Consider the following 27,925-nt stretch of genomic DNA (forward strand, 5'->3'; position numbering starts at 1 on the left):
ACTCAAATCTTATCGTTCATAACCAAAAAAGCGTAGAGTTTCAAATGAAGATCTTAGAGCGATCCGGGTTAGGCGAAGAGACATGTTTACCACCTGCCATTCATTACATCCCACCCGACCCAAGTATGGCAGCTGCTCGACACGAATCGGAGGTGATCATCTTTAGCTGCCTAGACAAACTGTTTGCTAACACGCGTCTTAAGGCGAAGGACGTCGATATTTTGATCGTAAACTGTAGTTTATTCTCCCCTACGCCGTCTTTGTCGGCTATGGTAGTGAATAAATACAAGTTAAGGAGTAATATAAAGAGCTTTAACTTGTCTGGGATGGGATGTAGTGCAGGGCTTATATCAGTAGACTTGGCTAAGGATCTTCTTCAGGCTCATGCTAACTCTAATGCAATAGTAGTTAGCACTGAGATTCTTACACCCAATTATTACCGTGGGAGCGAAAGAGCAATGCTCCTCCCAAACTGCCTGTTTCGAATGGGAGGTGCAGCGGTTCTCTTATCAAACAAGGTGGCGTACAGAAGGCGGTCCAAGTACCGCCTTCTGCACGTAGTAAGGACACATAAAGGGTCCGATGATAAAGCTTTCAAGTGTGTATCTCAAGCGGAAGATAAAGAGGGTCATGTTGGGATTTCTCTTTCTAAGGATCTAATGACTATTGCTGGTGAAGCACTAAAAACTAACATTACAACAATGGGTCCTTTGGTACTTCCAGCATCTGAACAACTCCTTTTTTTACTCTCCCTCATTGGAAGAAAGCTCATTAACGCTAAATGGAAGGCTTACATACCCGATTTTAAGCAGGCGTTCGAGCATTTTTGCATCCATGCTGGTGGAAGGGCGGTTATAGATGAGCTACAGAAGAACCTTCAGTTGTGCGCTGAACATGTGGAAGCTTCTAGAATGACACTCCATAGGTTTGGGAATACTTCATCATCGTCGTTGTGGTATGAGTTGGCTTACATTGAGGCCAAAGGGAGGATGAACAAGGGAGATAGGGTTTGGCAAATTGCATTTGGAAGTGGATTTAAGTGTAACAGTGCAGTTTGGAAGTGCTTAAAAACTGTTAAAACTCCAATTAAGGATAGCCCTTGGCTTGATTGTATTCATAAGTATCCTATTCATATTCCAGATGTTGTCAAGCTTTAAGCGGAAGATTCACAAAGTGTTATTTCATCTCTCTCTCTCTTTTTTTTTTTTTTCTGCTAGTGAATTAGTTTATCTATCAGTATGTCTGTCAAGCTTTAATGAATAAACTGTATTTTTGAGGGTTGTTCGATTCTTATTGGTGGACGCTGGTACAGCTGTTTGAACTTTTAATTTTCCATCTGCTGATACAGTGTTACTATGATTCTATGAATTCAGAGTAATGTGATTGAGATTTGAGTAAATAAATTTTATGGAATTCAGAATGAGATAGTTCATTTCGTCCTATGAATAGGCACAGTTGAGGATATAATTAGTGATAAAAAGGTAATCTTTGTACATACAGCTTTTGATCACTCAAATGTCATTAAAAGGCATTGATCTAATTAGGCGACTGGTGTTGACGTTACCGGCTAACTTCAGAACCTCATACAATTAAAATGATTAGTAGTTTAGATAAATTCAGAATACAATAAAAAAAATTCAACTCAAATTTGTGTATCACTTGTGTGCCACTTATGTATATTCGTTATTGTTAGCTACTTATTACTACTATTGTTGTGTCATGTGATAAGATGCTTTTGACTAGCTTATTAGTTGACTTGTTGACTTGTTGCTAAATTGTTGGTGATCTGGAGCCTATTCTAGAAATGTCATAGACCTAATTTTGTCCATGTTTCGAACCTAATTCCGAATCCAAAATAGAGGAGATCACAAACTTAAGTTAATACTCCTAGTGTTTCAAATTATACGACATGTAGATCACTTTTACACATATTAAGAATTTAGTTAGTTTAGTTATATTTGCATAGGTAATAAGAATTGACATTAAATATTGTGTTGATAATAGAAAATAACCTATAATCATTACGTTGATCACCGATATCGTCCAATCAGCAACATGCCTCCTAAAACTGCCCGCCGATACACCTCTATTCCGACCAGCATCGGAGGCCAAGGTGGTCATGGAGCTGGCAGGGGTTCTAGCGAGGAGGAGGAAAGGGACTCTATTCCCTTGATCCATCGCAAGTCCACTTTTGCCGGTCAGAAGAGGAAACCCGAGCCCACGAAGGAGCAAATAGAGGCTCGGGATTCTAAGAAAGCGGTCGTAGCCAAAGCAGCCCCCACCACTGCCATTATCCCGGAAGCCGCGAGTTTAATCTCTGGCCGGGTTGCTAAGGTTGGCAGCGTCTCTCTCCGGCCCAAGATCTATAAGCAGTTCACCCTACCAGAGATGGTATATGGGTTAGAGTCGTTTGCCAGACCGAGGAAGGTCGGATATCTGGAGCGCTCCCGGCTGGAGATTCCGGAGTTGCTGAAGAAACGATGGACCAGGTCACCGGTAAAGGACGGCGAGAAGTTTGAGCCCAAGCTTAATATCTCGGACGACGAATCTCTGCTGCTGGACCGTCCTTTAGAGGGCGGGAACCTGGGTTATCGCCTTCTGAAAGCAACCAGCTTAAATACTACATTCCGGTGGACGAGGTCCAGGCGTTGGCTGCTATGCACGCCCACAACTTAGCCTTGGTAAGTTCAATTAGTTAATTTTTTTTTATTTTTTTCTTTTAAGTACCTTATCGGCCCGACATTAGGCTAATACTTTGCTTTGTGTGTTTTTCAGTCAGCTCAATCTGGCAGAGAACTATGTGACCTCTACCAGTACTTCCAGTCATCCTATTATAAAGAGGTAGAGGACCACAAGAAGCTGAAAGGTCGGATGGCTGTGAAGGAACAAGAGTTGCTGACGGGAAAAAAGGAGATGGCAACCGCTCAAGCCGCGGAGAAGAAGCTAGGCGGATGGGACCCTCACCAAAGCCGTGATGGATCACTCCCTGGTCTTGGCCAATAAGGATGACGAGATCTGCCTGCTTCGGGATCAAATTACAGAGGCCAAGACCCACGAGCGCGAGGCCGTTAAGGAATACTGGAAGTCTATGGACTTCGTCTCTCGCCTGCTCAACAGGTATAACGATGGCTGGTCTGCGGCCATGCGATGCGTTAGGCACAACTTCCCGGACTTTGATTGGTCCAAGAGAGAGGAATCGCATGGTCGTAGAGACTTTGAGCTCCCGGTTGAGGGCGAGGACCTAGACGTAGGCGTTACCGAGGCTGACATTGCAAACGCTGATCCGCGCTTGGAGTTTGAGGAGGAACAAGGTCAGGAAGTCGCCAACACCGCCAGCAACAATATTGGTGAGCAAGTAACTACCGGTATTGATAAGCCGGAGGAGCCGGCTGTGGTGGTTGACGGTTCTGAAGAAGAAGAGCGCGCCAAGTAGATTTTAAGCCTTCCTCTCTTCCTTGTTGTTTAACATTTATCTTCTACGGTTTTACCGCCTGTGGCTGGCCGTTTATTTTGTTTAGGGCTGTAATTACCTTTGACGTTAATGCAAGATATTTTTACCCAACTGCGATGTCGTCTTTTCTCATGTTTTTAAACGCTTTTACTATTTAGCTGACTACATCATCCATCTCTTTATCCGGTAAAACACTTTAATTAACTGAATGGCTAATTAATATTGCGAATGTAACTTAATTTAGCCGGTAGATCCACGAAGGTCATTAACCGGTAAATTACCAATCTAAATCGATTTTAACCAGCAGATCCACGAAGGTCATTGACCGGTAAGGTATTTTAATTAATTCAACATATCCACTAAGGTCATTGGCTGAGTAATTAATAATGCAAGTTTATGTTATCCGGCAGATCCACGAAGGTCATTGACCGGTAATGCATTTTAATTAAATCAACGGATCCACTAAGGTCATTGACTAATTAATTGATAATGCTGATTTTATGTTATCCGACAGATCCACGAAGGTCATTGATCGGTAAGGCATTTTAATTAAATCAGCAGATCCACTAAGGTCATTGACTGATTTATTGATAATGCTGATTTTATTTTATCCGGCAGATCCACGAAGGTCATTGACCAGTATATTTAGACAGTTAGGGAACTTATCATAGAAGATGCTCATTTTATTACATAAAACGGCTCTTCCCGGCTGTGCCGGACTTATGGCCTACAATAATAAATATAAGAATGCTAATAAAGAGTTTATCCTACTAGCAACAATGCCTGTTTATTAATTACACATAGTATCTTTTGAGGACACTAGCGTTCCAGCTATTGTTCAGTAGTTTTCCTGACATGTCTTCGAGCCGGTAGGACCCGAGGATGATCTCTTCCTTGACCAGGTAGGGGCCCTCCCAATTGGCCGTGAGATTTCCGTCCACATGGGCTTTCCCCGTCGCCGCTGTGCGTCTGAGTACGAAGTCTCCTTTGGAGATTGGCCGACTTCGTACCCGCTTGTTGCAGGCCTTGCTTATCCGGTCTTTATATGCTGCCGACTTCAGCTCGGCTGCCAGCCTGACCTCTGGTAGTAGGTCCATGTCTTCTTTGTGTAGTTGCCCGTTCAGCACTGGGTCATAGTTTAAGATTCGCCAATTTGGCAGTCCCACTTCTACCGGCAGCACCGCCTCTTCCCCAAAGGCTAGCCTAAAGGGAGTTTCGCCGGTAGCTTCCTTCTCTGTGGTCCTATTGGAACATAATACGGTCGGAACCATGTCTGCCCAAGCTCCTCTCAACTCATCCAACCTTTTTTTTAGTGCATTGAGGATCTGCTTGTTGGCGGCCTCTGCCTGTCCATTGCTCTGAGGATGACAAATCAACGAGTATGCGAACTTTATGTTGTATCGTCGTACGAAGTCTCTTATGGGGCCGCGATCGAACTGGACGCCATGATCCATCACAATTCCCATGGGAATCCCAAACCTGGTGATAATATTATGCCAGATGAATTTCTTCACCTGGTTGGCCGTTATCTTAGCAGTTGGTTCTGCCTCAATCCATTTTGTGAAGTAGTCAATACCCACCATTAGAAACTTCCTTGCTCCGGATGCCGGTGTGAAAGGTCCTATGATATCCATCCCCCACTGAGCGAAAGGGATTGGGTTTAGGATTGGTTGCAGGTCGTTTGCTGGCTGGTTTATCACTGGTGCGAACCGTTGGCACTTATCGCACTTCTAGACGTAGGCTTGGGCATCCGTCAGCATACTTGGCCAGTAGAAGCCTGCTCTTAATGCTTTTAGTGCTAGCGCTTTTCCGCCGGTATGGTTCCCACATATTCCCTCATGAATCTCTTCTATTTTTTTCGTGGCCTCATAGGCCGTGACGCATCTTAGCAGAGGGAGTGAGAACCCTTTTTTATACAACTGACCTTGAAACATACAGTACCAAGACGAGTCCCTTTTAAGCTTTTTGGCCGCTATCTTCTCCTCTGGGAGGGTACCTGTCAGTTTATAGGCCACAATGTCGTCATACCACTCCGGACTTTGGCCTATGGTGTTGACGGCTAGTGCTGGAGTGTATATGCTCCGTTCCCCCAAGGTCTCTACCATGACACTTTGCTTCTTGTCACTGACACTTGAGCTTGCTAGCTTTGATAAGGCGTAGGCCGCCATGTTCTCTGTTCTTGGTACCAGTTTGACCTCAAAGCTCTGTAATCCGGCCGTCATGCTCTTCACCTTACTGAGATACTTTTGCATTACTAGCTCCCGGGCTTCATACGTTCACTCAATCTGAATCGATACCAGCTGTGAGTTTGTGGTCATGAGGATCTTTTTAGCATCAGCCGCAATGCTCAGACTTAGTCCGGCTAGGGCTGCTTCGTATTCTGCTTCGTTATTTGAGGCCTTGAAACCGAACCTTATGGCGTATTCAAAGATTTCCCCTTCCGGGGACGTCATTACCACTCCTGCACCAGCTCCACTCTGGGCCGCCGAACCATCAACCTCTATTCTCCAGATGCCGGCTGATTCTGACGATTCTATGTAAGTGGTTTCGACAATGAAATCAGCCAGTGCTTGGGCTTTGATGGTCGTACGGGGCCGGTGTTCGATGTCGAACTCAGAGAGTTCTACTGCCCACTTTAAGAGTCTGTCGGTTGTATCAAGCTTGTGAAGAGCTTTTTCCAGAGGTTGATTAGTGAGTACTTGGACGGTATGGGAGTCGTAATATGGCCTCAGTTTCCTTGCCGCAATCAGGACGGCATATGCCATCTTCTCCAACAGCTCATATCTCTGCTCTTCTCCAGCTAATACATGGCTCACAATGTATATGGGGTTCTGCTGCCCTTTCTTGTTTACTAGTAACACAGCTGCTACTATCTTCTTAGATACCGAGACGTAGAGCTGTAGTTTGTCTCCCAGATCTGGCCGGGTTATTGTTGGCAGCTTTTTGAAATGTGCCTTCACTTCTTCGAAGGCCTGCTTCTGCTCATCCCCCCATTCAAATTTCTTGTTTTGTCTAAGGATTTTGAAGAACAGCAGGGCTTTTTCTGCTGATTTGGAGACAAACTTGGTGAGGGCCGCCATCCTTCCTGTCAGCTTTTGAATGTCCCGGATGCTCTTTGGCTCTGGGAGGTCGCTGATGGCCCTCACTTTATCGGGGTTGGCGTCTATGCCTCTTTCACTTACCATAAACCCCGGAAACTTGCCGGATCTGACCCCGAACACACATTTTTTGGGGTTCAGCTTCATTTGATGCTGCCGGATTGTGGCGAAGGTTTCTTCCAGGTCGACGACGTGCTCTTCCTCTGTCAGGCTTTTCACTATACTATCATCGACGTACACCTCTACATTCCGGCCTTTTTGGTGCTCGAAAATCTTGTCCACTAATTATTGATAGGTGACACCGGCATTTTTGAGCCCAAAAGGCATGGCTTTGTATGCATAGACTCCAGCTTCCGTGATGAAGTTGCTTTGTTTCTATCGGATTCTAGCAGGCTGATTTGATGATAACCAGGAAAAGCGTCCATGAAGCTTAGTAGGGCGTGGCCGCTAGTAGAGTCCACCAGCTGGTCTATTCTGGGCAAAGGGTAGCAGTCCTTGGGACAGGCTTTGTTGAGGTTGGTAAAGTCGACACACATCCGCCAGGACCCGTTGGCCTGCTTCACCATGACTACATTTGCAAGCCACTCAGGGTAGTTGCAATGTTCAATGAAGTTTGGTGCCAGCAGCTTGTCCACCTCCTCTTTGATGGCTGCATTTTTCTCACTGGAGAAGTTTCTCTTTTTCTGTTTTACCGGTCTGACGTCTTCATTGACGTTCAGCCGGTGCACCATGAACTCTGGCTCAATGCCCGACATCTCATCCGCAGAGAATGCGAAGATGTCACCATGAACTCTAGGCTCCATTCCTCCGTCTCTCCTTCTGGGCTAGGTCTCGGCTGATCTGTCGGCCTTCCCTTGAAATTCTCCATTGATAGATCTTTTTTAGCCTTATTCTCCAGCCTTCTTCTCTTTCGCTCTGATGGCGGTGTCTCGGCGGGACGCTTATGATCGGAGTGTCTAAGAGCGGTCAAGTAGCAGGCCCTTGCTGATTCCTGATTCCCCCTGAGCTTCTTGGGGTTACCGCCATTGGAGGTATATACCATTGTAAGGTGGTAGGTTGATACCACAGCTTGGGCGTCATGAATCAATGGATGTCTTATGATGGCGTTGTACGCTGTCGGGACGTCAACAACGAGGAATTCCACTATTAGGTCCCTAGAATGAGATCCTTCCCCCAGTTTTACAGCCAGCTTAATAGTTCCTTCTGGGATGACAAATGCCCCTGTGAACCCAATAACCGGATATGAGACCGGCTTCAGACATTCAGTGTCGAAGCCCATTTTTTCGAATGTTTCCTTATACAAGATATTGACAGAACTTCCTCCATCTACCAGCACGCGATGTACCATTGCGGTTGATATCTGCAGAGATACTTCCAAGGGATCATCATGGGGGTAGACAATGCCCTTGGTGTCCTCTGACGTAAAAGCCACAAATGGCATGGTTGGAGGTGCCGGCCACTTCCCTGCATTGTGGTAATTCACTTGGTGCCTTACCTCTTTCAGGCTAGCTTTGGCACCGTGGATGCTTCCACCTCGTGTCGGCCCACCAGATATGACATGGATTTCTGTGATCCTATCTTTCACTGGCCTTCTATTACCATTTTCATCCTCTCTAGTTGGGGACTTCCGGTCAATCCTCGCTTGGTACTGGGTGAAGTAGCCTCTTCTGATGAGGTCTTCGATCCCGTCCTTGAGGTCTTTACAGTCTTCGGTTATGTGGCCGTAGTCCCTGTGAAGCTCACACCACTTCGATTTATCCCGACCTTTGTAGTACATTTTTCTAGGCCTTCGCCACTTATCATCATCTTTATGTAACTCGTATACCTTCGTGGCCTTTCTTCACAGAGTTACTTTCTTCTCTCCTATTGGAGGTGTATGGCTTCTTGTCTTTCCGGTATTTATCGTCCTTGCGGTCTTTTTCCTTATCTTTCTCCTCCGATGCATACCTTTTAGTATTTGACGCTTTGTCAAATTCTTCCCCCCGGATGAAGTCATTCGCCTTACCTAAGACCTCTGTAAGACTTGTTAGCTTTTTTCGGCCTAGCTTCTGAAGGGAGTTCCTTCCTTAAGGCCCGTCATGAGGGCTATGACGGCAACTTCCTGTTGGAGAGTAGGGATGGTGACAGCTTCTGCATTGAAACGCCCGACATAGTCCCTTAGGCTTTCTGTCTCCCCTTGCTTGACCGACATCAGCTCACCGGTGGTCTTCTCCCTGCGCTTGCTACTAACAAAGTGTGTAACAAACATTGACGTGAGCTGGCGGAAGACGAAGATTGTTGCCGGTGGTATGCTCTTGAACCAGGTTTGGCCTAACCTAGTTAATGTAGAGGGGAACACCTTACAAAGTTAATGTTGGTGTACATCAGCATATGCCCCTCATAGGCTGATATATGATCTTCCGGGTCAGTCTTACCGTCATACTTATATGTCGGCATTTTGATTTTCTCCATGGGCTCTTGGAGAATAGTAGTGGAAAATGGTGAGTTTCGCAAGGATACCAGCGCTCTTCGCCTGTACTCACTTCCCTTCTTGAGATGAGAAGAATGCTGGTAGAACTCAGTATCATGAGCTTCCTCTTCTTCTTCCCCCATATGCTTTGTGGGGGTATTGGAGTTGGCCACCTGATCCTGGTCATTCCGGCCTCGCTCCCCCTGGCGGCCCGTTCCTAGTGAACGGAGTTTTCTCACTGGGCTGTGGGCTCTGCTTAAAGGTCGTTTGACGGGCAGACCGGTCGGTGGGGTGTGGCTTGCCATGGCTTGGAAGACTTCTGCAGCACTCCGGAGTTGTTCTGGGGTGAACATATACTGCAGAGTATGGAAAATGTTTTCTTGAGGAGTTTCAGGAGTTTTCCTCCATTTGTTGGTAGGCGGCCGACTTTGTCTTGCGGTCGGTAGCGGAGTTGAGAATCCTGGCGGAGTTTTCTCAACATGCGCATTGTTTTCATCAGTTTCCAACATCCGAAATTGCTGATTAGGATCCATGAGGGTTGTTTTGTTTGCAATAAATGGCTTAGACTATAAGGTATTGTTCGCCCTCCTTCTAGCGCCAATTGTTCCAGTATGGGACAAGTTTTAGGGTGCGAACCAGTATGTCTTCAGTCAATTAAGCCGTTTCCAATTCCTGTAAGAGAGAACACGTAAACTAGCCTCGAGGGTTGATCCGAGGAACTCCCCTCCGATGCCTAAGTTAGTATTGGGTAAGCCGGTAGCTCTCAAGTATAATATTTGGGGATTCGTGAACGTACCTTATGACTCAAATTAACGGGGTATTTATAGGGAACCCGAATATGCCCTTATACAGGTTGGGCCCTGTATTCACGGGGGATATTCCCATGTATATTGCTTTGGGATATACTTTTATCTCGTATGCAATGTTTATCTTTAGGCCCATAGGCGCTGATGAACGAAACTGGATCAGGCCCAAGCCCTTGGCAAAGGACCCGAAAATAGATGCCGGTTAGGCATCGTAAGGAAACCGGTATGACAAAGTCAACAATTCTGCAGTAAGTATGTGTGACCACAACAATGTGCATCGGTCTAATCAAACCGGGATGGAACTTAGTCAACCCCCATACAAATATAATGACAAATACTTTTTTTGTCTAATCTACTACAACAATGAGTTTGGGCATAGTCTGTAAGAAAATAAAAAAAAGGATAGTTTAGCATGGAGGGTTAAACTAGAGTATGGGATAAGTAAATCGTTAATAAGGCAAACACAATTTTATGAGGCAATTTGAGTAATTAATGATGGTTTTATAAAAAATAAAGTAAAAATAATGTTGTCAACTATTGTTGTTTTTTTAACCAAAAGTGAAGTGATTCGAATAGATAAAACTACTCAAAGTGGTGATTGTTGCAAAAGAAAAAGAATGTAGAAATTATATAACAATTGTGTTGAAAAATCTCATTTCACATCAACCTGAATAAATATAAACAATAACCCGTGTAATGTATGGACTTCAAAACTAGTATAGATAAAAATGAATTGTTTTTTTTGTAGGGAGAAATGAAACGAATGTTGAAACCACTCTATACCAATCTTCACTATCGAAAGTCGAAACAAATACCTAACATTCGAAATTTGCCAACCAAACCAAACCCCCATAAATATTCGTTCAATTCTGAATTAAGCACATATGACTGACCAGGTGCCAGATGGGGTCTTAGGTCAAAAGACATAAATTGCGGACCCCTAACTCTAAGTCAAATAGAGCGTTAGCGTAAAACCTCAATTTCTGCACTATCGTAAAATCTCTCACAATTCACATCACACCCATCTTTCATTTCTTCAGAAACAGAGGAAGAGAGAAAAAGTGAGTAATGGGGATTGAGAAAGCCACGGCATTGTTAGAAGAAACCATAGAAAAAGCGGGAGGATGCGGTGTCATTGATGGAGGTCTTGCTACTCAGCTTGAGAAACATGGTGCCGCCATTAATGATCCTCTTTGGAGTGCACTCTGCTTGATCAAAGATCCTAATCTCGTCAAACTGGTACTTTTTTAACATAGTTTTTTTTTTTGGTTTTTATTCTAACCGGGCATGGTTGTAACTGGGCCATTCCCGAATTTGGTGGGACGGAGTTATAACTTATAACCATGTCCCGTTCTATTGTATGTGGTAGAACGACTAAATGCATTGATGTACTCGGAATTTAATTTTGGGTCTTGCCATTTAAGCCAATTAATTACTACTCCCTCCCTCCGTTTCGTAAAGATCTTCCCTTTTTCCGTGTAAGTGCGTTTCCAAGAGATTTTTCCTCTTTTACTTTATTCCTTATGAGGTTTATGAATTACTCAATGCAAGCAAAATTGCTCTTTTATAACTTTGTGAACGGATAAGATTTAAATAATGGTAGATAAGACGAGCGGGCTATGCCAGCTGGTGCCGCGCTTGGTTCAGGCTTGCCCGTGGCCTAAGTAGAAAATTTGAACCGAGCCCGGTATGGGTTACAACATGAAAATAACGGGTCAGTGCCATCTTTAGTAATTTGTTGAGTTAATTGGACTTCTTTGTTTAGTAATTAAGATGGGAAATAAGAAATGTATCAAATGATGTTGTGATTGTGAATGTCACAGAAGAATTTGATATTTTGAAAACAAAGGAACAAGAAAAGATTAGGGGATCATAAATAGTAATTGGTATTATATTTGTTTGTAGGTTCACATGGAATATTTGGAAGCTGGTGCAGATATTATAGTTTCTTCATCTTATCAGGTTACCATTCTCTTATTTGTAATCCTATATTGTTCTTAAAATATGTTCCTACACCTTTGTAATTTTTTATGCTGTTTATACATGTACTTATTTTATCCACTCTGTTATCTTTTGTTGTTGTTGCATTTTTGTTTGTTCTATGAATTTTAGTTCTGTTTGAGTATATTTGCAGTTGTTGAGGACTGAGGAGGGTGGGGTTTGGGTAGAGGGAATAACCTATTCGTAAGGGACAGGGGTTGGTGGGTCTTGAACATTGTCCAAGACTTGGTCGATGGTGGACTTATTGACTTATCTTTATCGAGAATGGTGGACTGGGAGTCATATGGTTCAACAGAAATTTGTATTAGAATCTTTTAAGAGATTTAACATTACCAAGGAAAAGATTATAGCTTCATCTGTCCAGAATTCATTGTCCTCAATCATCATGATTGAGTTATTTGAACTAGTTATGTGATCTGTAGTTGTCGAATTCATCTGTGGAGTCAGGAGTGCCTTGTTGATTTTTATGCTTATTCTTTACTCTTTAGAGTTGCCTCGTGGGGTGGTATTATCCTATTTTCAACGTTCAAGATCTGATTATTCATTGAGGCACTTTTGAGCCTCCTAATTTTTTCTGTTTGTGTCACTCGTTGTCTCCTAACTTTTTCATAAGACTTTCCTGTGCTATGGAACGCAATGAAATCTGATCACAAATCAAATTTAATAGGATTGTGAATGTATGTTATCTGTAAGGCTTACTAGGAGTCGAGGACACTTTTGATTGGTTGGTCTAACCTCAAGATCTTACCTCTTACAGGCTACCCTTCCAGGATTTCTGTCAAGGGGTCTGTCAATGCAAGAAGCAGAGGCGTTGCTTCAGAAAAGTGTTAAATTAGCTACTGATGCCCGTGATGAGTTCTGGAATACTGTTGATAATAAGACAGAAAATGGTTATAATAGAGCCTTGGTGGCAGCATCTGTTGGCAGTTATGGAGCTTATCTCGCTGATGGCTCAGAATACAGGTGATCTTTTTGACAGCTGATTGTTCATTACTACTATATACATTCTCCAATTTCTAATAGTAAGTATTAGCTACTCTTTTTTTGACATCGAATGAGAATTTGCTGTCTAAATACTAGTGATGATCTGATTACGCCTCGTATTGCAGTGGACTTTATGGAGAAGATGTAAGCTTGATTAAGCTAAAGGATTTCCATAGGCGGAGACTACAAGTTCTAGCAGGAGCTAGTCCTGATATTTTAGCATTTGAAACCATTCCCAACAGCCTTGAAACTCAGGTGTGCTGTTCCTGGCAAAATATCTTGCTATTGTCATTCTGTTTCTTACTCGACAATATTTGCAAAGATGTCATGAATAATATTTCTTTTGAATATAGGCTTTATGACTTACCTTTCCATTCCAGACATATCTAGGTCAACCACTTCAAAATAGGGGTCATATTGAGGATTGAAAATATTACATGAACAGCATAGGTTTATAAATTGTTATAAGCTGACGATTATCTATGTGGGCTGATCTTGGAACTTGATGTATTTATGTAAACTGGAAGATGTTTGTTGGCTTTATATGAGAAAAATGCTAGGCAATAGTCCCGCTTAAACCTGTGCTTTGGTGAATTTATTTTTTAGGAAAAATGTGGTAAAGATAGACTAACAGATCATTTGTATGACTGAGAGAAATAATTTGGCACTCTTGTAGAGGAAGGCCAAGGGATGAAGTATTATTGGTATCTGTATTATATGATTTAGAATAGACAACATTCCTAATTCCTAATGGACAGTCTGTGTGTTTGCAAAGTGAATTGCTAGTCAGTCATGAAGTGTTGCTCCCTTTGCATTTCCTCAGCTGCAATATCTATTTGCAGGCCATTGTGGACTTGCTTGAGGAAGAAAATGTCCAAATCCCTTCATGGATCTGCTTTAGCTGTGTAGACGGTTACATGCCCCTTCAGGAGAAAACTTTGAAGAATGTCTCAATGTTATCAACGAGAGTAAGAGAGTTGCGATGGTAGGAATAAATTGTGCACCACCACATTATGTTGATGGTCTAATTCGCAAATTTAAGGAGGTAAAAAACTGCACCAAAAGATCTGTTGTTTGTCTGTTTACGGTGCTTCTGTCCTTGCCAGAGTTATAGATTCTCTATGGGTTTTTTAATTCTCTTCCTTTTCAAATCATGCAGCTGACAGACAAGATGATAGTAGTTTATCCCAACAGCGGTGAGATATGGGATGGCAAAGCAAAGAGATGGCTGGTGAGTCACTAGCTTCCTCTACTTTATGCCCGATTCTGATTCGTGTTAACATAAACTGGTATTAGAATCCCGAAGTGATATTCCTAATTCCTAAATGATTTCCATTGTTTTGTTCGATTGAATGTTGCAGCTACCTGAGTGTTCCGAGGACAATGAATTTGGGTCATTAGCTCTAAGATGGCGCATTTCTGGTGCTAAACTCATTGGTGGCTGTTGTAGGACATCGCCTGCAACTATCAGTGATATTTCAAAAGCTATAAAGGGGGAACCTTAATTTATCTCTCTAACCCACTGTTAATACTATATTAACTTCTTGGCTGATTGTATTCAATTTACTTTTTCACTCCTTTTTTATCCAAAAGATTTTGTGTCATAGTACAAGTAAAATATTCACACACAATATTTAAGCAACGGAATCCCCATCTTATTAACAATCATAATTAACAAATTTTAGTAGATAATTATAAATTATCAGATAACTTATGAGGTCGGGTTGGTAATTTAAAAATATGGAATTGAATCTCATTTGTATCTTATGTGGCTCTTGAAAAACAAAAACAAAATACATTGATATTTATACTATTTAATCTAGAATACAACTTGCTAGGTTATGTTCTTTCTCTGAGTTCCAAAGAGGTAGCAAGTGCACTACAATTGTATGAGAGGGGAGGTATCGAAATAAGTGTTATTTTTCCGTTTACTTCTTTCCTTTGAAAATTTGACCATGTGATTGGAATGCATTGCTGCCTTGGGCTCTCTTTGAATTGATAAATTTGAAGAGTGCACTCGATGTAGATTGGACAAATTCCTTATATTTTGACTCTCAAAAAATAATTAAATATTTGACCCCTCAATGAATTGTGAAATGTTTGGATTGTCATATGTGAGTATATCGTATAGGAGACTGACGTCTTTAATATTATTGTCAAACCTATTACAAAAATATCACACACCAAATAACGGATAACCCCACATTGAATGAGGAAATGTGATGTTCTGATTAACAAAAAAAACTATTATATAACAATCAAAACAATAAGCATATAAATATCAAATTCCGTATGTAGGTTGCGAAACTTAAAAAAGAATATTGCTTTGTCATTAATATGACGCATCTTTACAAATTTTTCAAGTACGTAACAACTAACAAGTGCTAAATTTAAATAATAGAAGTAAAAAATAAAGAATGTGCCAAATTTCAAGTCAACCCAAATCAATACTTGGTGGAGTACTGAATATTATTGGCCAATCCATCATAAGTTTTTATTTTTACACAAATAAACGATATAAAATGAAACTAGTATGTGCTCAAATAAGTTTGATGATATTCAACTTTGACATCTCCTTGTCTTTATCTTCAATACTTGTAAAACTAAAAAAAGGTTAAAAAAATCACTACGTACATATTTTAAACGTTTGAATGAGCGTAATTCTTGAATATTTCGAGAGTCATGTAGGCTGTAGCACGAGCCTAAAGTGTGAAGACTCAAAACCTCCTTGATTTCGTAAAAGAAATAGACGGTTTGCTTCGTTAATCAATCCAAAAAGTTGGTAGCTACTCCTTGATAGCATTTTATTTAGTAGAAGGCAAAGAAGACGGATGTATCTTCTTTTGAATCCATGAGAAGCAAGTCAGCAACCACCTTGTGACGCGCTGCAATTCCTCAATGTGCTACTTTCATCTGCAGTAGTACTATTAGTAGTTTTAGTTTCTTTTACTATCTTTTTCCTCCTCATCTCTTCAGTTTTCTCCTTTTCCATCTTCCACAACACGTACACTTCGGCTAGACATGGACCAACTGTTGCCATTTTTCACTATAGTGTTACCAAACTCGACTCACTAATGTGGGTTAATATGGATGAATCCATAATCCATAACCTTTTAAAAGTGGCAAAGGTTGCTACTGTTCAATTCAATAGTGCTCTGAGTGACAAATCCTTGAAATTTACTGTTGATAAGCTTGGCAAATCTCAACCCTTCATCTATTCTTCCATCTTAGCCACACAATCTTTTTCTTTCTCCTCTTCTTCACGTCTCTTCTCTCTCCTCTCTCCTCTCTCTGTCTTTCACTGTCGGTCTGTTCTCTCTCGTCTCTCCTATCTCCTATCTCCTATCTCTCCTCATCAATTTCCATCATCTTTTCTTATTTTTGTTCTAGATTTATTTTTCAGATCTGATGTGTGTTTTTTTTTTTCTGAGATTGAGCGGAAATTGATGCCAAACTTGGATCAACAAAGCGCAAAACTCCTCAATCAGTGGGTTCGTCGGTCTTCTTCTTTATCTCATTTGTTCTTCATATATATCTCAATTTTATGTTATTATCTAATTCCTTTCTACAAAATTCCTTCAATTTCAGAGTCCGAAGGATGTTCAAAGAGTTCTGGGATCACTCTTTGTTGTTAAAATGTATCTGAATTTTGTAATTTTACTTAGATTGGAGTTCGAATCCAGATGTGTAGGGTTGAACTTGAATGCCATTGAAAGAGGTTTGTGGTCCGTTTTAAGGCTTTATTTGTTTGACCTTAATTTAAATTTTAATTATCATTGTTAAAAAAAATTTATAGCTAGATTTTTCTAGAATTTACCGAAATATTAGGGTTCACTTGATTGATGAAATAATACAAATGACAGCAATTGCCACAGATTGTGAGTTTATAATGTTTTGCTATTCATCTCTTTATTTATATGTATTGAAATAGAGTTGTTATTACTCGGAGCAAATATGAAAGTGTCATTCTTTCTATGTTTTTGTTAGTGCTATTGGGTACTACATTTCAGTAACCAACATGCAAGACTCAAATCATGCTTGTATATAAAGCTTACACAATAGGTAGTTGCAAAATTTAGGTGGTGCTCATAGCTAAATAGCTAATCATTTATTTGATTTAGGGCTATGTAAGTACGTAACTTGAACTGTAATTGAAATAAAAATGATGTGAATGCCACATTTTGCTGACAATCTGGTCAGTTTTCTTCTTTTTGTGCAATAAAAAGGGAAGAATACACTATGCTGAATCTGAAGTGCTTCCATGTTCACTAATAATGGTTTTGACTTATCTATCATTTGTTTCATTTATCATTGTCCAGTCCCCCCTTTTGATAAATAAGATAGAGATGTCTTTGAACATTTACTTCACATCTTGAAAGAGAAGCTGTCACATTGAGAACAGGGTAACTGGGTAAGTAGAGACTTAAGGTAGTGAAGTATAGCCTCTTGGTAAAGGGCAATCTCTCATTCTTCTCTTCATTCGCTGACAAAGCAAGCCTGGCATATCCTGGAACAAGTTTATTCACTAATGTAAGCTTTATTAGCTGAAGAAGGCTGAAAACAGCACACTATCTTGATGCATTATATAGTGTTCAACAGAAACCTTCATAATCCTAATTTTTAACTCGCTTATTTGTTCATTTACATGTGTTGTCATACTCCTCTTCATTACACTTGATCTTTGTCTCCCTATGTAATTTTCTGATACAGATGCAATCTTTTTCAATATATGAAAAGTATGGACAATAACATAATTGATGCTTGGTTATGTAAAAGTAGTGCAGATGTAGCACGTCCTAGGTTGCATGTTTCAATCTTCATAGCATGGTATGGGTAAATCAAGCAACACTAATCTAGATTAATAATATGTAAAAGTGCTTTTTTAAAATTTGTTTGGTATGCATCTGATTACCTTGAGAAATGTGTGTGTTTTTCTTCTTATAATTAATCATCTTTGCATTTCATTTTGCAGCAGATGGTTCTTAATGGTGAGCTGCAACGTGCAAGACAAATTGAGCAGATGAAATGGTTCTTGCTTATGCACCAATAGCCAACGGTATGAATGTTTATTCCTTGAACTGAAAGGAACTTCCAATGTTTGAGTTATTGATTTGAGTTTATGGCATACTCTTAAACAGCTGAAAGGGAGTGATACATCTACTGCTGAGTCGGGATATGAAGTAGAAGATATTGCTTCACCTAGGGCAGCAAGGAATTACTCACATTTGAGATTTACCCCTGTTCGTGAAAGAGGTGAACTTTCAACCTTCAGGTGTCAAATTTTTGTACTTCTTTAAAAATGTTCTTTAATTGTTGTAAATTAAACAATCAAGTTTACAAATGTGACCCATATCTAATTAATTTACTGAACTAATTGGTTTGATACGTCGAAATAGGGCTGAAAGTAGTAAAATTGAGAAGATTATTGGCAAAAATTTGCGAGGGAGTTGCGGCGGATCGAAAGCACAAGTGAGTATGTAGGTGGGTATTGCTTATTTTGTAAAGTGGGCATGGTAAGATTGAGAGCATGGTTTTTCAGTTTCTATGTTTTGCTTGTTTTTCTAAATTTGATGGTTTGATTCCTCTAGCTTATGTGGGTGTCTGTTTATTTGTGGTTAGTTTCTATTATAACATGGCATCTATACAAAGATTATATTTCTTTTTTCTATTTTTGGTTGTTCCCATTTTGTGGTTCTCTAGAGCAAATACATGGTTTTTCCACCCATGTTCCGCATTTTCGCAACGCCGACATCACTGTCATTGGTGAAAGTTAGATTGGAGGGTTGTTGTTACCTGAAGCAGTTATAGATTTTTGTGGTATTAACGGTTACGCTATAAAAATGTCTTTGTGATTGTCTTATATTGAACCGTAGGAAACATGACGCTATGTGTTTGTTTTAAATGTTTGAATATACATGTCTTTTGATGGAATTCACTCTTGTTATGAGTCACAAATGGGTGAAATTCACTATTCATAAGCTTTGGCAAATCTCAGCCCTCCATCTTTCCTTCCATATGAACCGCACGTTCCTTTCTTTCTCTCCTCTTCATGTCTCAATCTCTCTCCTCTTCGAAATCGACAATTTGATGAAACCCTATTCTCTCTCCTCCGGGGCATCTTCCCAATTTTCCCATTCAACAACGATAATTTCAGAGATTGATAGGATGAAAATTGATGCCTTTATTCTGCATCCACATCTTTGTTCCAGGTTTTTTTGTCCCATTAATTCATCAGATTTTTACTTAGTTTTGTTTTGTTTGTGATGTTTTATTGTCTAATTTTTATTGGACGTTGTGGGTGTTTGAATTATGCGGTAGTTAAGAATGTAAAGTGAAATAGATAACATAATATTGTTTTTTCATCAAGCACATATTATGCATAGAAATCTGCTCTTTCATAGTTTTTCTCATTTCTTTGTCTTCAATTTGCGGTTACTAAAACTTAAGCTTGTAATAGTTATCTTCGAATAGGATGTTGTCTTGAGAAACTCTAAAATCGAAGGTGACTCCGAGCAATCAGTTGCAAAATCGATGTTGTAATCAATGATTTCCAAGTTCTTCGTTTGATTCAATTGCTATTTAGAGTCCTCAACCGATTTTCGTTGTGTTTTGTCTGCTTTTTTGGACTAATTTGTGGTATTCAATTGTTGTTACGTATCTAGGTTTAAGTAATATAGGTGTATGATTTTGACTAATTTTTCTTATTTACTTTTGGATTAATTTTTCCTATTCAATTGTTAGCACGGAGATTCCAAGGATGAATTAACGCCAGAGAAGATCACCAATGTTAGCTAATTTTTCCATTTTTATACGAGCATTAGTATGGTATTTGGATATTTGAAACTAGGTGAAACAAAGGAAGCAACTTAAACTGCAAGAATGAATGTTATTGTAGAATTTGAGCTAATTATATTTGGCTCTGTTTCTTGTTGTTTCTTGATTCCTAATTATAATTGCTCCTGGATCCCCTGAGGTATGATTTTGCCTAATTTCCATAGTTTTATGCAATTATTGATGATGGTATATGAGAGTTACATAATGAATATGGTGGAACATTGTTCTTCCTTCAATATTCATCTAACATCTCATTGTATCTTTTAATTTTTTGGATATGTAAGATCTTGTGTCACCAACTCTTGTCCTGGGATGTAGTATTGGAACTTTCTATTAAAGTATTTTTGATTATGTTCAGATGTTCTGTGACTGTGATTTTGCATGTGACCATGTATATCTTCTGTAAACAGGTTAAGTGCTTCAATGCTCCTCTCCAACCTTCTGAAATCATTGGTGTTAAGAGGGTTGTGGAAGAAAAATTGCCTGAAGGAGTCAATGATCGTGGTCTCACTTTGAGAGGGTTTCTATTCCTTCATGCACTTTTCATAGAAAAAGGGCGGCTGGAGACAACATGGACTGTCCTGAGAAAATTTGGATATAATAATGAAATCAGGCTAGATGATGGTTTTCTTCCACCTTCATTCAAACAAGCGCCAGACTAGGTCAGCTCACTTTTTCATTTTTGTGTTGGCTAATAGCTGCCGATTATACCTGTATAGTTATATTTGATCCCCCCCCTTTCCTCTCATCTATGCCCTGTTCACTGTCGTCATTGTTGCATCTTGACAAGGTGCTCATGTTGATGCCATGATTTAGGTCGTATAATTAGACTAGCAAATAATTGATATATATTACTTGATTATCTTATAGAGCTGTGTGGGCTGAGTTAATTGAAGCATGCCATGCTGCTGCGTAATTGAAGGCATTTCATGTTGTTTTTGCATTAGCTGCACAATTTGGAATGTTTCGGTAAATTAGTTAAGTTTAAATGGGCCATGCCTTTTTATTAGTATGCCCATATATAAGAAAAAGTCTATTATCAACATGTTTCAGCCCTTTTCCTTGTCCTGAGAATGAGGTTGTCTGAGCCAGGGTAGATGAGAGCATGGAAGGATCTACAGATAAATGAGACATTATTGGGACTCTTTTTCATATTTGTAAGAGAATTCCCAGGATTATTAACGCCCTTCTTTTGAGACCTTTTTAGAATGCTTATTCTAAAATGTATCACATGTTTTGTTGATTTTGCTCATAAATTGGAACTTCTTGGGTTTGTGCCATATCTTTTTTGCTTTTCTTTTTTTGTATCTTGTGATTCATTACATGATGCCATTGATGAGTTAGACCATGTAAGATTTTACTCTTTGAATCAAGTGACACTAATTTTGCTTATTGAACTTATTCTTAACAAATGATTTTTACTGTCAAATATATATTTGGCTATTTAAAGTTACTGATTTCTATTGACCCCCACTCAGTTTTACTGATTAAAGTGATATTTGCTATATTATGATTTACGATTAAGAGAACAAGGCCTAAACTGTGCGAAAACAATAAATCATGTTTTGTAGTTGCATAATAGTTGAGCCGATGAAGTTTGAGTAGATCTGTGCTCGGATTGAGCGGGCATTGCTTTAAGACACCAAACCAGAACTCTCTCAATGTTCTTTTTACTTTTAAAAAACAGGAATCTATATACTTTGCTTGCAACTTACATGAAACTTAGTACTTCACAGTACTCACATGATTATTTAAACTTAGCTTGTTTACATGATACTTAATTTGTTAATGCAGATGGGAAACTTTTATATATATACCAGATGCAAGATATGCTCTATCGTAGTGCTTCAAAGGGTCGCAAGATTAAAAAGCTTATGGCATCACTCTACACATTCCCCATGCCTGATTGTATGTGTCAGAAAGCTGATACAAACACAATCGACGTAAATGGTACACACTAAAACTATCTTGATAATTTTTGACCCATATAGATTTTTATTACCATTCTACTTATATTCATATTGATATCCATACTTTTTGTATATGGTTCAATATATATAGTAATTATTTTAGCCATGTAACACTCATTCAATTTGCTAAGTAGTGAAGTTCAGATGGGCGATTAGCTTCTGATTCTTTCAAGTGTTTACTTGGAGAAGTAGGTAATAGAATTTTAATTATTCTTTGTAAATTAAAAGTTGTTACATTGTAAATTAATTCAAAGGATAATTTTCTGATTGTTTTTTGTTCTTTTTTCAAAAGGTAAAAGTGAGATATACTCCCTCCGGTCTTTATTACTTTATCCCGTTTTTTTGCACAGAGTTTTAGGAGAAATAATGTTGTGGGTCATAGAAAGAAAGAGAAACTATATACTTACTGATGCTATGAGGCCTAATGAATTTACTTTAGTTAGTGTACTTGATGCTTTTAGTTTTGTTAAGCATGTTTATCAAATTTGCAAAAATCATTCGCCTAGAATTTGATGGAATATTTTTTGTTAGTATAGTAGTTAACTTGAATCGTAGTAGTTATGCATTCTAATATTGTCAATGTTCACAAAGGATGCGGCTGAAACCAAATTCATATTAGAAGTGTCCTCGGAAAAAACTTATAGTAGTGAATTAGTTTTTACAAAAATTAGTCCCATTCTATTCCAAGTTCCCTGACATAGTGTTAAGCCTAACAGACAAGGCCCAAAGTGTAGACTTGTCTGCTGACACTTCAGCTGTTGTATTCAATTTTAGGCGAGAGTAGAGCCTATAACTGTCATCTTATCTTTACTATATCTCCATTTATTTTTCTTTCTCAACTTCCAGATTGCCTCTTTGTCATACTTCTCTCTGCCTTGATATTTTACATAGTGCTGCTCTTGATCTTACAAAATAATGAGTTAACATCCTCACTTAGAGCCATTTGTATATACGAAAAATTCTCAAATTCAATGGGATTTGCATCCCACCTATTCCCACAGTCTTAGTGAACTCAATTTGTCTGTTGTCGATTGATGAATTTTTTTGATCTTATGGTTCACTTTTTCTTAGGTTACTTGTCTCCTTAGAGGTGATGCTAGAAATAAGTTATGATGAGTGTTTGAACTCCTTTTCTTTGTTCCCCTCCCCCCTTCTCGGCCCCTCATCTTAAGAAAAGAAGTTATCCCACAAAACCCAACAAAATATAAAAGAAAAAAAAAGTCTTCTGAAGAAACTTAACATGAATTAGCTTTCTTGTTTCCTTTTTGTTGTATGATAATGCTCTTTAGACTCTGTCATACAAATTAATCCTTACACATGTCCACTTTTCTTTTTGCTGTTGGATTTATGCTTTGTCGTATGACATTAAGATTGTAAAATTACCACTTGACTCCATTTGATCATCTATACATCAGGTGAAGCTACTCTATCATGGTGAATGCCACCAAAGGACTCTTCATCTCTGGTATGATACTCTGACTTGCTTGTATATCATTACTTTCTTTCTTTCTTTTTTCGAATTGTATCTAGCATATTGCAAGCTCAGTTGACACTTAGACCTCCTTTGTTTCTTTTCTCTTTAATTTAATTTCCGTTACTTTTCCTTGATAATCCACTAATTAACACAACCTTGAACCAAAGTGCACAGAGGATGAAGTCTAGCTTGTGTTGTGGAATTTTTTTTATCTTGCAGATATTTTCTGCATCTGTTGAGCAAGAACTAATGTTTCTTATTGTTTTCAACATATGTCTGTTCTTCTTATTAACTGCATGTTGCACTTCATGTCTACTCAGTCTAATACAGTATGCATGGACATGTTAGATTTGTATTGGTGTTCATATAATCATTTGTTATCATGCGGTTGTGAAATTTCTGGCTTCTTCACTGCTCGGAATGTCTAATTTTCTTTTTTCCTTTTTTGGTTGTTGAAATCTCGTCTTCCAGTGACATACCAATGGCTCAATTCATTATCCATATGAATGGTTCACTGCCAGCAAACCATAAATTCATAATACGAGTCCTAGATAATACTCACTTATTTGTGCAACCTCACGCGACTGAGATGATAAGAAGTGCCATGTCCGAGTTCAGAGAAGCGAGCACTTACGAGAAACCTCCTTAATGTAACTAATTACTTTTTTTTGGGATAAGTTGAACAATTTCAATATTGCTTAATCATAGTTGTGATTGGGCTACGGAATTTAATCATTTATAGCAAGTATTCTCAATATACTCATTTGTTTTCTTCCCCGACTTTTTTATGCATTGCATTTGCAAGCCTTAACGAAGATGGATCTTCACTGATTGAATGTGTAAGACAGTATAGTTTTTGGAATAATGTTTGAAATGCTAAGCATAATATCCTTAAATTGACTTAAAAAGAGTCATTTTTATCGAAATTTACAGAGAAGTGAATGACATAGAAGATAAAGGGACACTTATGAATTTGAGTTACAAGTAGTAGGTAGAGTAGATGTTTATTAATGCACATCAATTGTAACTCATCTTTGTTTCCTTGGAAACACTGCATTCCAATTCCGTGGAGATGTTCTAGCAAACAATTAGGGACCTCGTTAGGTGGAGATACTTGTAGGAATTATCATAATTGATCCCCTCTTTCCATGCACGTAGCTAGACAATTTTTTTTTATAAGGGGAGGACAAAAAATAACTCACGCATGAAACTCTAGGCCAACTATTGTACCAATAAGGAAAGTTTAGACAATGTAGCAACTAAAAAGTAATAATTATCTAAGAAAATGTAGCAATTAAAAGAAAACAGATGAACTATAATGTATAATGTATATCAAACTCAAAAAATTCGGAGTGAGGAGGCCAAGGGGTTCTGCAAATGTTAAGAAACAGTTAATGATGCATCTAAGAATATTTTTTGGTTAAGAAACCTGTTTAACATAGACTAAATGAACAATCTCAATACACCTCCACTCATCATATCCAAAATAAGACCTCCAAGCAAGGGGAGTTATGGGGAACTTTTGAAAGAAAGATAGGTCCAACACCTAAGAACACAGTTAATTGCTACTAATGTCATCAAGTACGCGAACGTAGGCCACATATAAATCCGAGAACCTTCATACAAAGTAAATAGAACTTGATACCAACCTATCTCAAGTTACGTGGAAAATTGTGTCGCCAAAACTACGAGGGTACGTATCAAACCTATTGTAACGTGCTGGTAAATTATTGGCTTATATGGATGAATGATTTATCTTCATATACTCTATTTATATCCACCCAAATGATCATGTAATGTTGAACCATGAAATTATTATAGATATATAAATCATGATTTAAGTCTAAAAATGGAATGTTCAAATATCAGATTTAGTATTGTCAAAACATCTTTGTACAATATGTTACTTACATTTGGCTTGTTTGGTATTCCATTTGAAAATGTTATTTTGTTAAGCTTCAGTATTATATATAGAGAGATGAATTCTTTTAAGAATATAATAGTTTTCCACCTTGATAGTCTAAAGACGATTCACTTGCAAAATATAGGACTAACATGAGGAATATAGCCATATGAAAAGAAAAATGCTGGGGGAGTATTAGATAAAAAATGAAGTTACCACAAGGAAAAATAATGTGCTTCTCGTGACAAAAATGGACAATTCTTACAATAACAATAAATTATAGGCCATTTGACCCGCGTGGACATCAATTTGAATACTACTAGGCATGCGCGCGCGTAGCGCGCGGCCAAACCACTAGTCTAAAAAAAATGGGAAATGGCAACTGCTATTTGTAGAGAAGTTTGAGCTTGGGTGCCAAGAAACATTATTGGGTCCACAATAAAGTTCCAAAACACTTCATTTGGTAAGATTCCACGAAGGAACCAAGTCAACAAATTGATATTTTAGTTGTTTCTTTTTACTTGATGTCCAAGGCTATGTTTTTTGTGAGACTTTTTGTGGTGCTCAGCTGCTCACTACTCAGCTTTTAATTGACATGATGACTGGTATTGTTTTTCCATGGCCTACTCATCTTAGGAGTACTTCTAAGTAGAGGCGGCAAACAAATCATAAAAGTCAGTTACGAGTCGGTCGAATTCGGATCAATTCTGTATTGGGATTAAACCTGGGTCGGGTTCATTTAGGTTTGGATGTGTGTCGGATCTAAAAGGTTTCGGGTCGGGCGCAGGTTGTTGACTCGGCCTTAAACTGGGTCACATTGAATTATATAGGGTGTATTCGGGTCGAGTTGAATCGGGTCGACTTAATTCTGGTTGGATCGATTGGGTCAATTCGGGTAGGCTCGGCCTTTAGAAGTATCGCATTACTTGGTGTATGAATCATCTTCGGGTCTTGTTAATTTATGGGTCTAGTGCAATTTTATAGTTTAGTTTTAATTGCATTCTTAGTCTTCTAAAGTTTTAGATAATGTACCATACAATTTCGAGTAAGATTTTGATCGTTAACTCCTAGTCATTATTGTTTGATTCGTCCCGAATTAGGTAGATTTAGGTTTGGTTATATTCAGTTGTAAGTGACATCGGGTGATTTCGGTCATTATTATTATCACTTGAAATTTGGGTCGGATCAGGTTGGTTTAATTCATAATAAGATTCTATAAATGATTGAAGTATAAAAAGTGTATTATATATTTTTTGCACCTGCTATGAGGAGTTTCCCAAAGCTTTCGACGAGTGGACTAATCTCCTGTGGGAGTTTGCATGACCACCTCAAAGGGCAACATTCCTCCCGATTGGGATTCTTTCCATACCCAAGGCTCGAACCCGAGACCTTACTGTTTGAACCCAAGGGAACACTCAAGAAGGGGGGGTTGAATTGAGTGGTGAAATCTAATCGTTTTTCGCAAAAATCCTTTTATGGCTCAGTGCCAGGCTCTGAGCCAAACACTCGAAAATCGCTAATTTACGTTTTTGCGAATAATAAACTTAAAAGATATTAGATTTGACACAAGATATAACGTGGTTCAATCTCACCTCTGAGATCTACGTCCACAAGAAACAAAAACTCTTTTAATTCTTTGAATCCTAAAATATCAAACTCTTGATACAATAAGATTCCCCTCACTACTAACCCTAGTAATGACTCCCAACACTTAACTCTAAGTGTTGACACTCTCTATAATGTAAAAGTTACAAGAAAAGAACGATCCTCAAAGATGTGCTTCTTAGTCAAGCAAATAGAGGACAATTACAATTGTGAAATAGTAACTTAAACCTAACTAGCTCAGTGCTATGCTCAGTGCCAAGGAAATAGTTTTCAGCTTTTAATTAGACTCGATTTTTCTCTCTGAAAACGTGAGATTTAAAAGTGAATTCTGATTCCCTTTTATAGGCTTGGTTAGGACGAAAATCACTTAAAAATATCTTTATCTTTTAAACCTTGATTCAAGGGATAAAACTTTATCTTTTTCTATCTTTGTCTTTTAAACTAAAAAAGATAAGTTTTCCACATAGATTTTCTTTTTCAACTCAAAGTCTGTTTATATCAAAAAAGTATTTTTCCAAATCCTTTTAGAAAATCTGAAAACATGTCTTAATAAAATTATGTTTTATAAAAATCTTTTTATTTAAAAACACGGTTTTTATTAAAAACGATTTTTATCAAAATCTTTTTCAAAAACTCGTTTTATTAAAAATCTGATTTTTATTAAAACTTTTTCAAAACTCGTTTTTATCAAAACTTATTTTTATTAAAATCTTTATCAAAAACTTGTTTTTATCAAAATCTTTTAGAAACCGTTTTAAAAATCTTTTTCTTAAAAACTCGTTTTCCTAATCCCTTTTATTTCTGATTTGAAAACTTATTTCCTTTATATAGAAATATAATTTTAATATAATTATTTACTTTCTTAACTCAAGAAATAATAATTAATAACTTTATATTTCTATATTAGCACATTGCATATTACTAAGCATATTACATTTTATATAAATTACTATTCTAAGAAATTATAAACTGAACTTCATTCTTGATTCTTCTTTTCTTCAAAGTCTTCGTTTATCAATTTCTTTCTTCATGCATCTGTTGCAACTGTTACATACTTTCATGCTACAACATATTATATTAATTTTCATCATCAAAACATAACATGTGCATAAAACATAACATGTACATGCACAACAAATTCCCCCTTTTTGATGATGACAAACCATGAATAATAATATTGTTAAATAAACATTTGTTCCCCCTTAAAGTATGCATATATCTTTTGTTCCCCCTCAAAAATGCATGGATTATTCACCCTTTATAGAATCTATCCGTACATCAGATTAATAGCATTCAATTATTCACTTTGCCCACATGCTCATTTATATTCAATTCACATTAGCTTAACCT

At 38.4% G+C, this 27,925-nt stretch overlaps 2 protein-coding genes across 2 annotated transcripts in view; both read left to right on the top strand.

The window, feature by feature from the left end:
• Positions 1–1,293, top strand: part of LOC104896500 (3-ketoacyl-CoA synthase 6) — a 2,354-nt gene extending 1,061 nt beyond the window's left edge. Inside the window, exon 1 of the mRNA XM_010683246.4 lies at positions 1–1,293. This exon is cut by the window's left edge and continues 1,061 nt beyond it. Within this exon, the coding sequence (XP_010681548.2) occupies positions 1–1,157 (1,157 nt within the window). The 3' untranslated portion in view covers positions 1,158–1,293.
• Positions 1,294–10,570: 9,277 nt separating this feature from the next.
• Positions 10,571–23,842, top strand: LOC104896499 (homocysteine S-methyltransferase 1). The gene is given in 15 exon segments (XM_010683243.4): positions 10,571–11,043; positions 11,710–11,766; positions 12,563–12,768; positions 12,915–13,044; positions 13,632–13,701; positions 13,704–13,834; positions 13,949–14,020; positions 14,151–16,280; positions 16,378–16,507; positions 17,762–17,845; positions 17,928–18,042; positions 18,186–18,270; positions 20,034–20,285; positions 21,418–21,573; positions 23,009–23,842. Coding segments are annotated over 8 exon segments (981 nt in total). The 5' UTR covers positions 10,571–10,872; the 3' UTR covers positions 14,295–16,280; positions 16,378–16,507; positions 17,762–17,845; positions 17,928–18,042; positions 18,186–18,270; positions 20,034–20,285; positions 21,418–21,573; positions 23,009–23,842.
• The last annotated feature ends 4,083 nt before the right edge of the window (positions 23,843–27,925 follow it).

Source organism: Beta vulgaris, chromosome 6 (genome assembly GCF_026745355.1).
Source record: "Beta vulgaris subsp. vulgaris cultivar EL10 chromosome 6, EL10.2, whole genome shotgun sequence".
NCBI lineage: Eukaryota > Viridiplantae > Streptophyta > Magnoliopsida > Caryophyllales > Amaranthaceae > Beta > Beta vulgaris.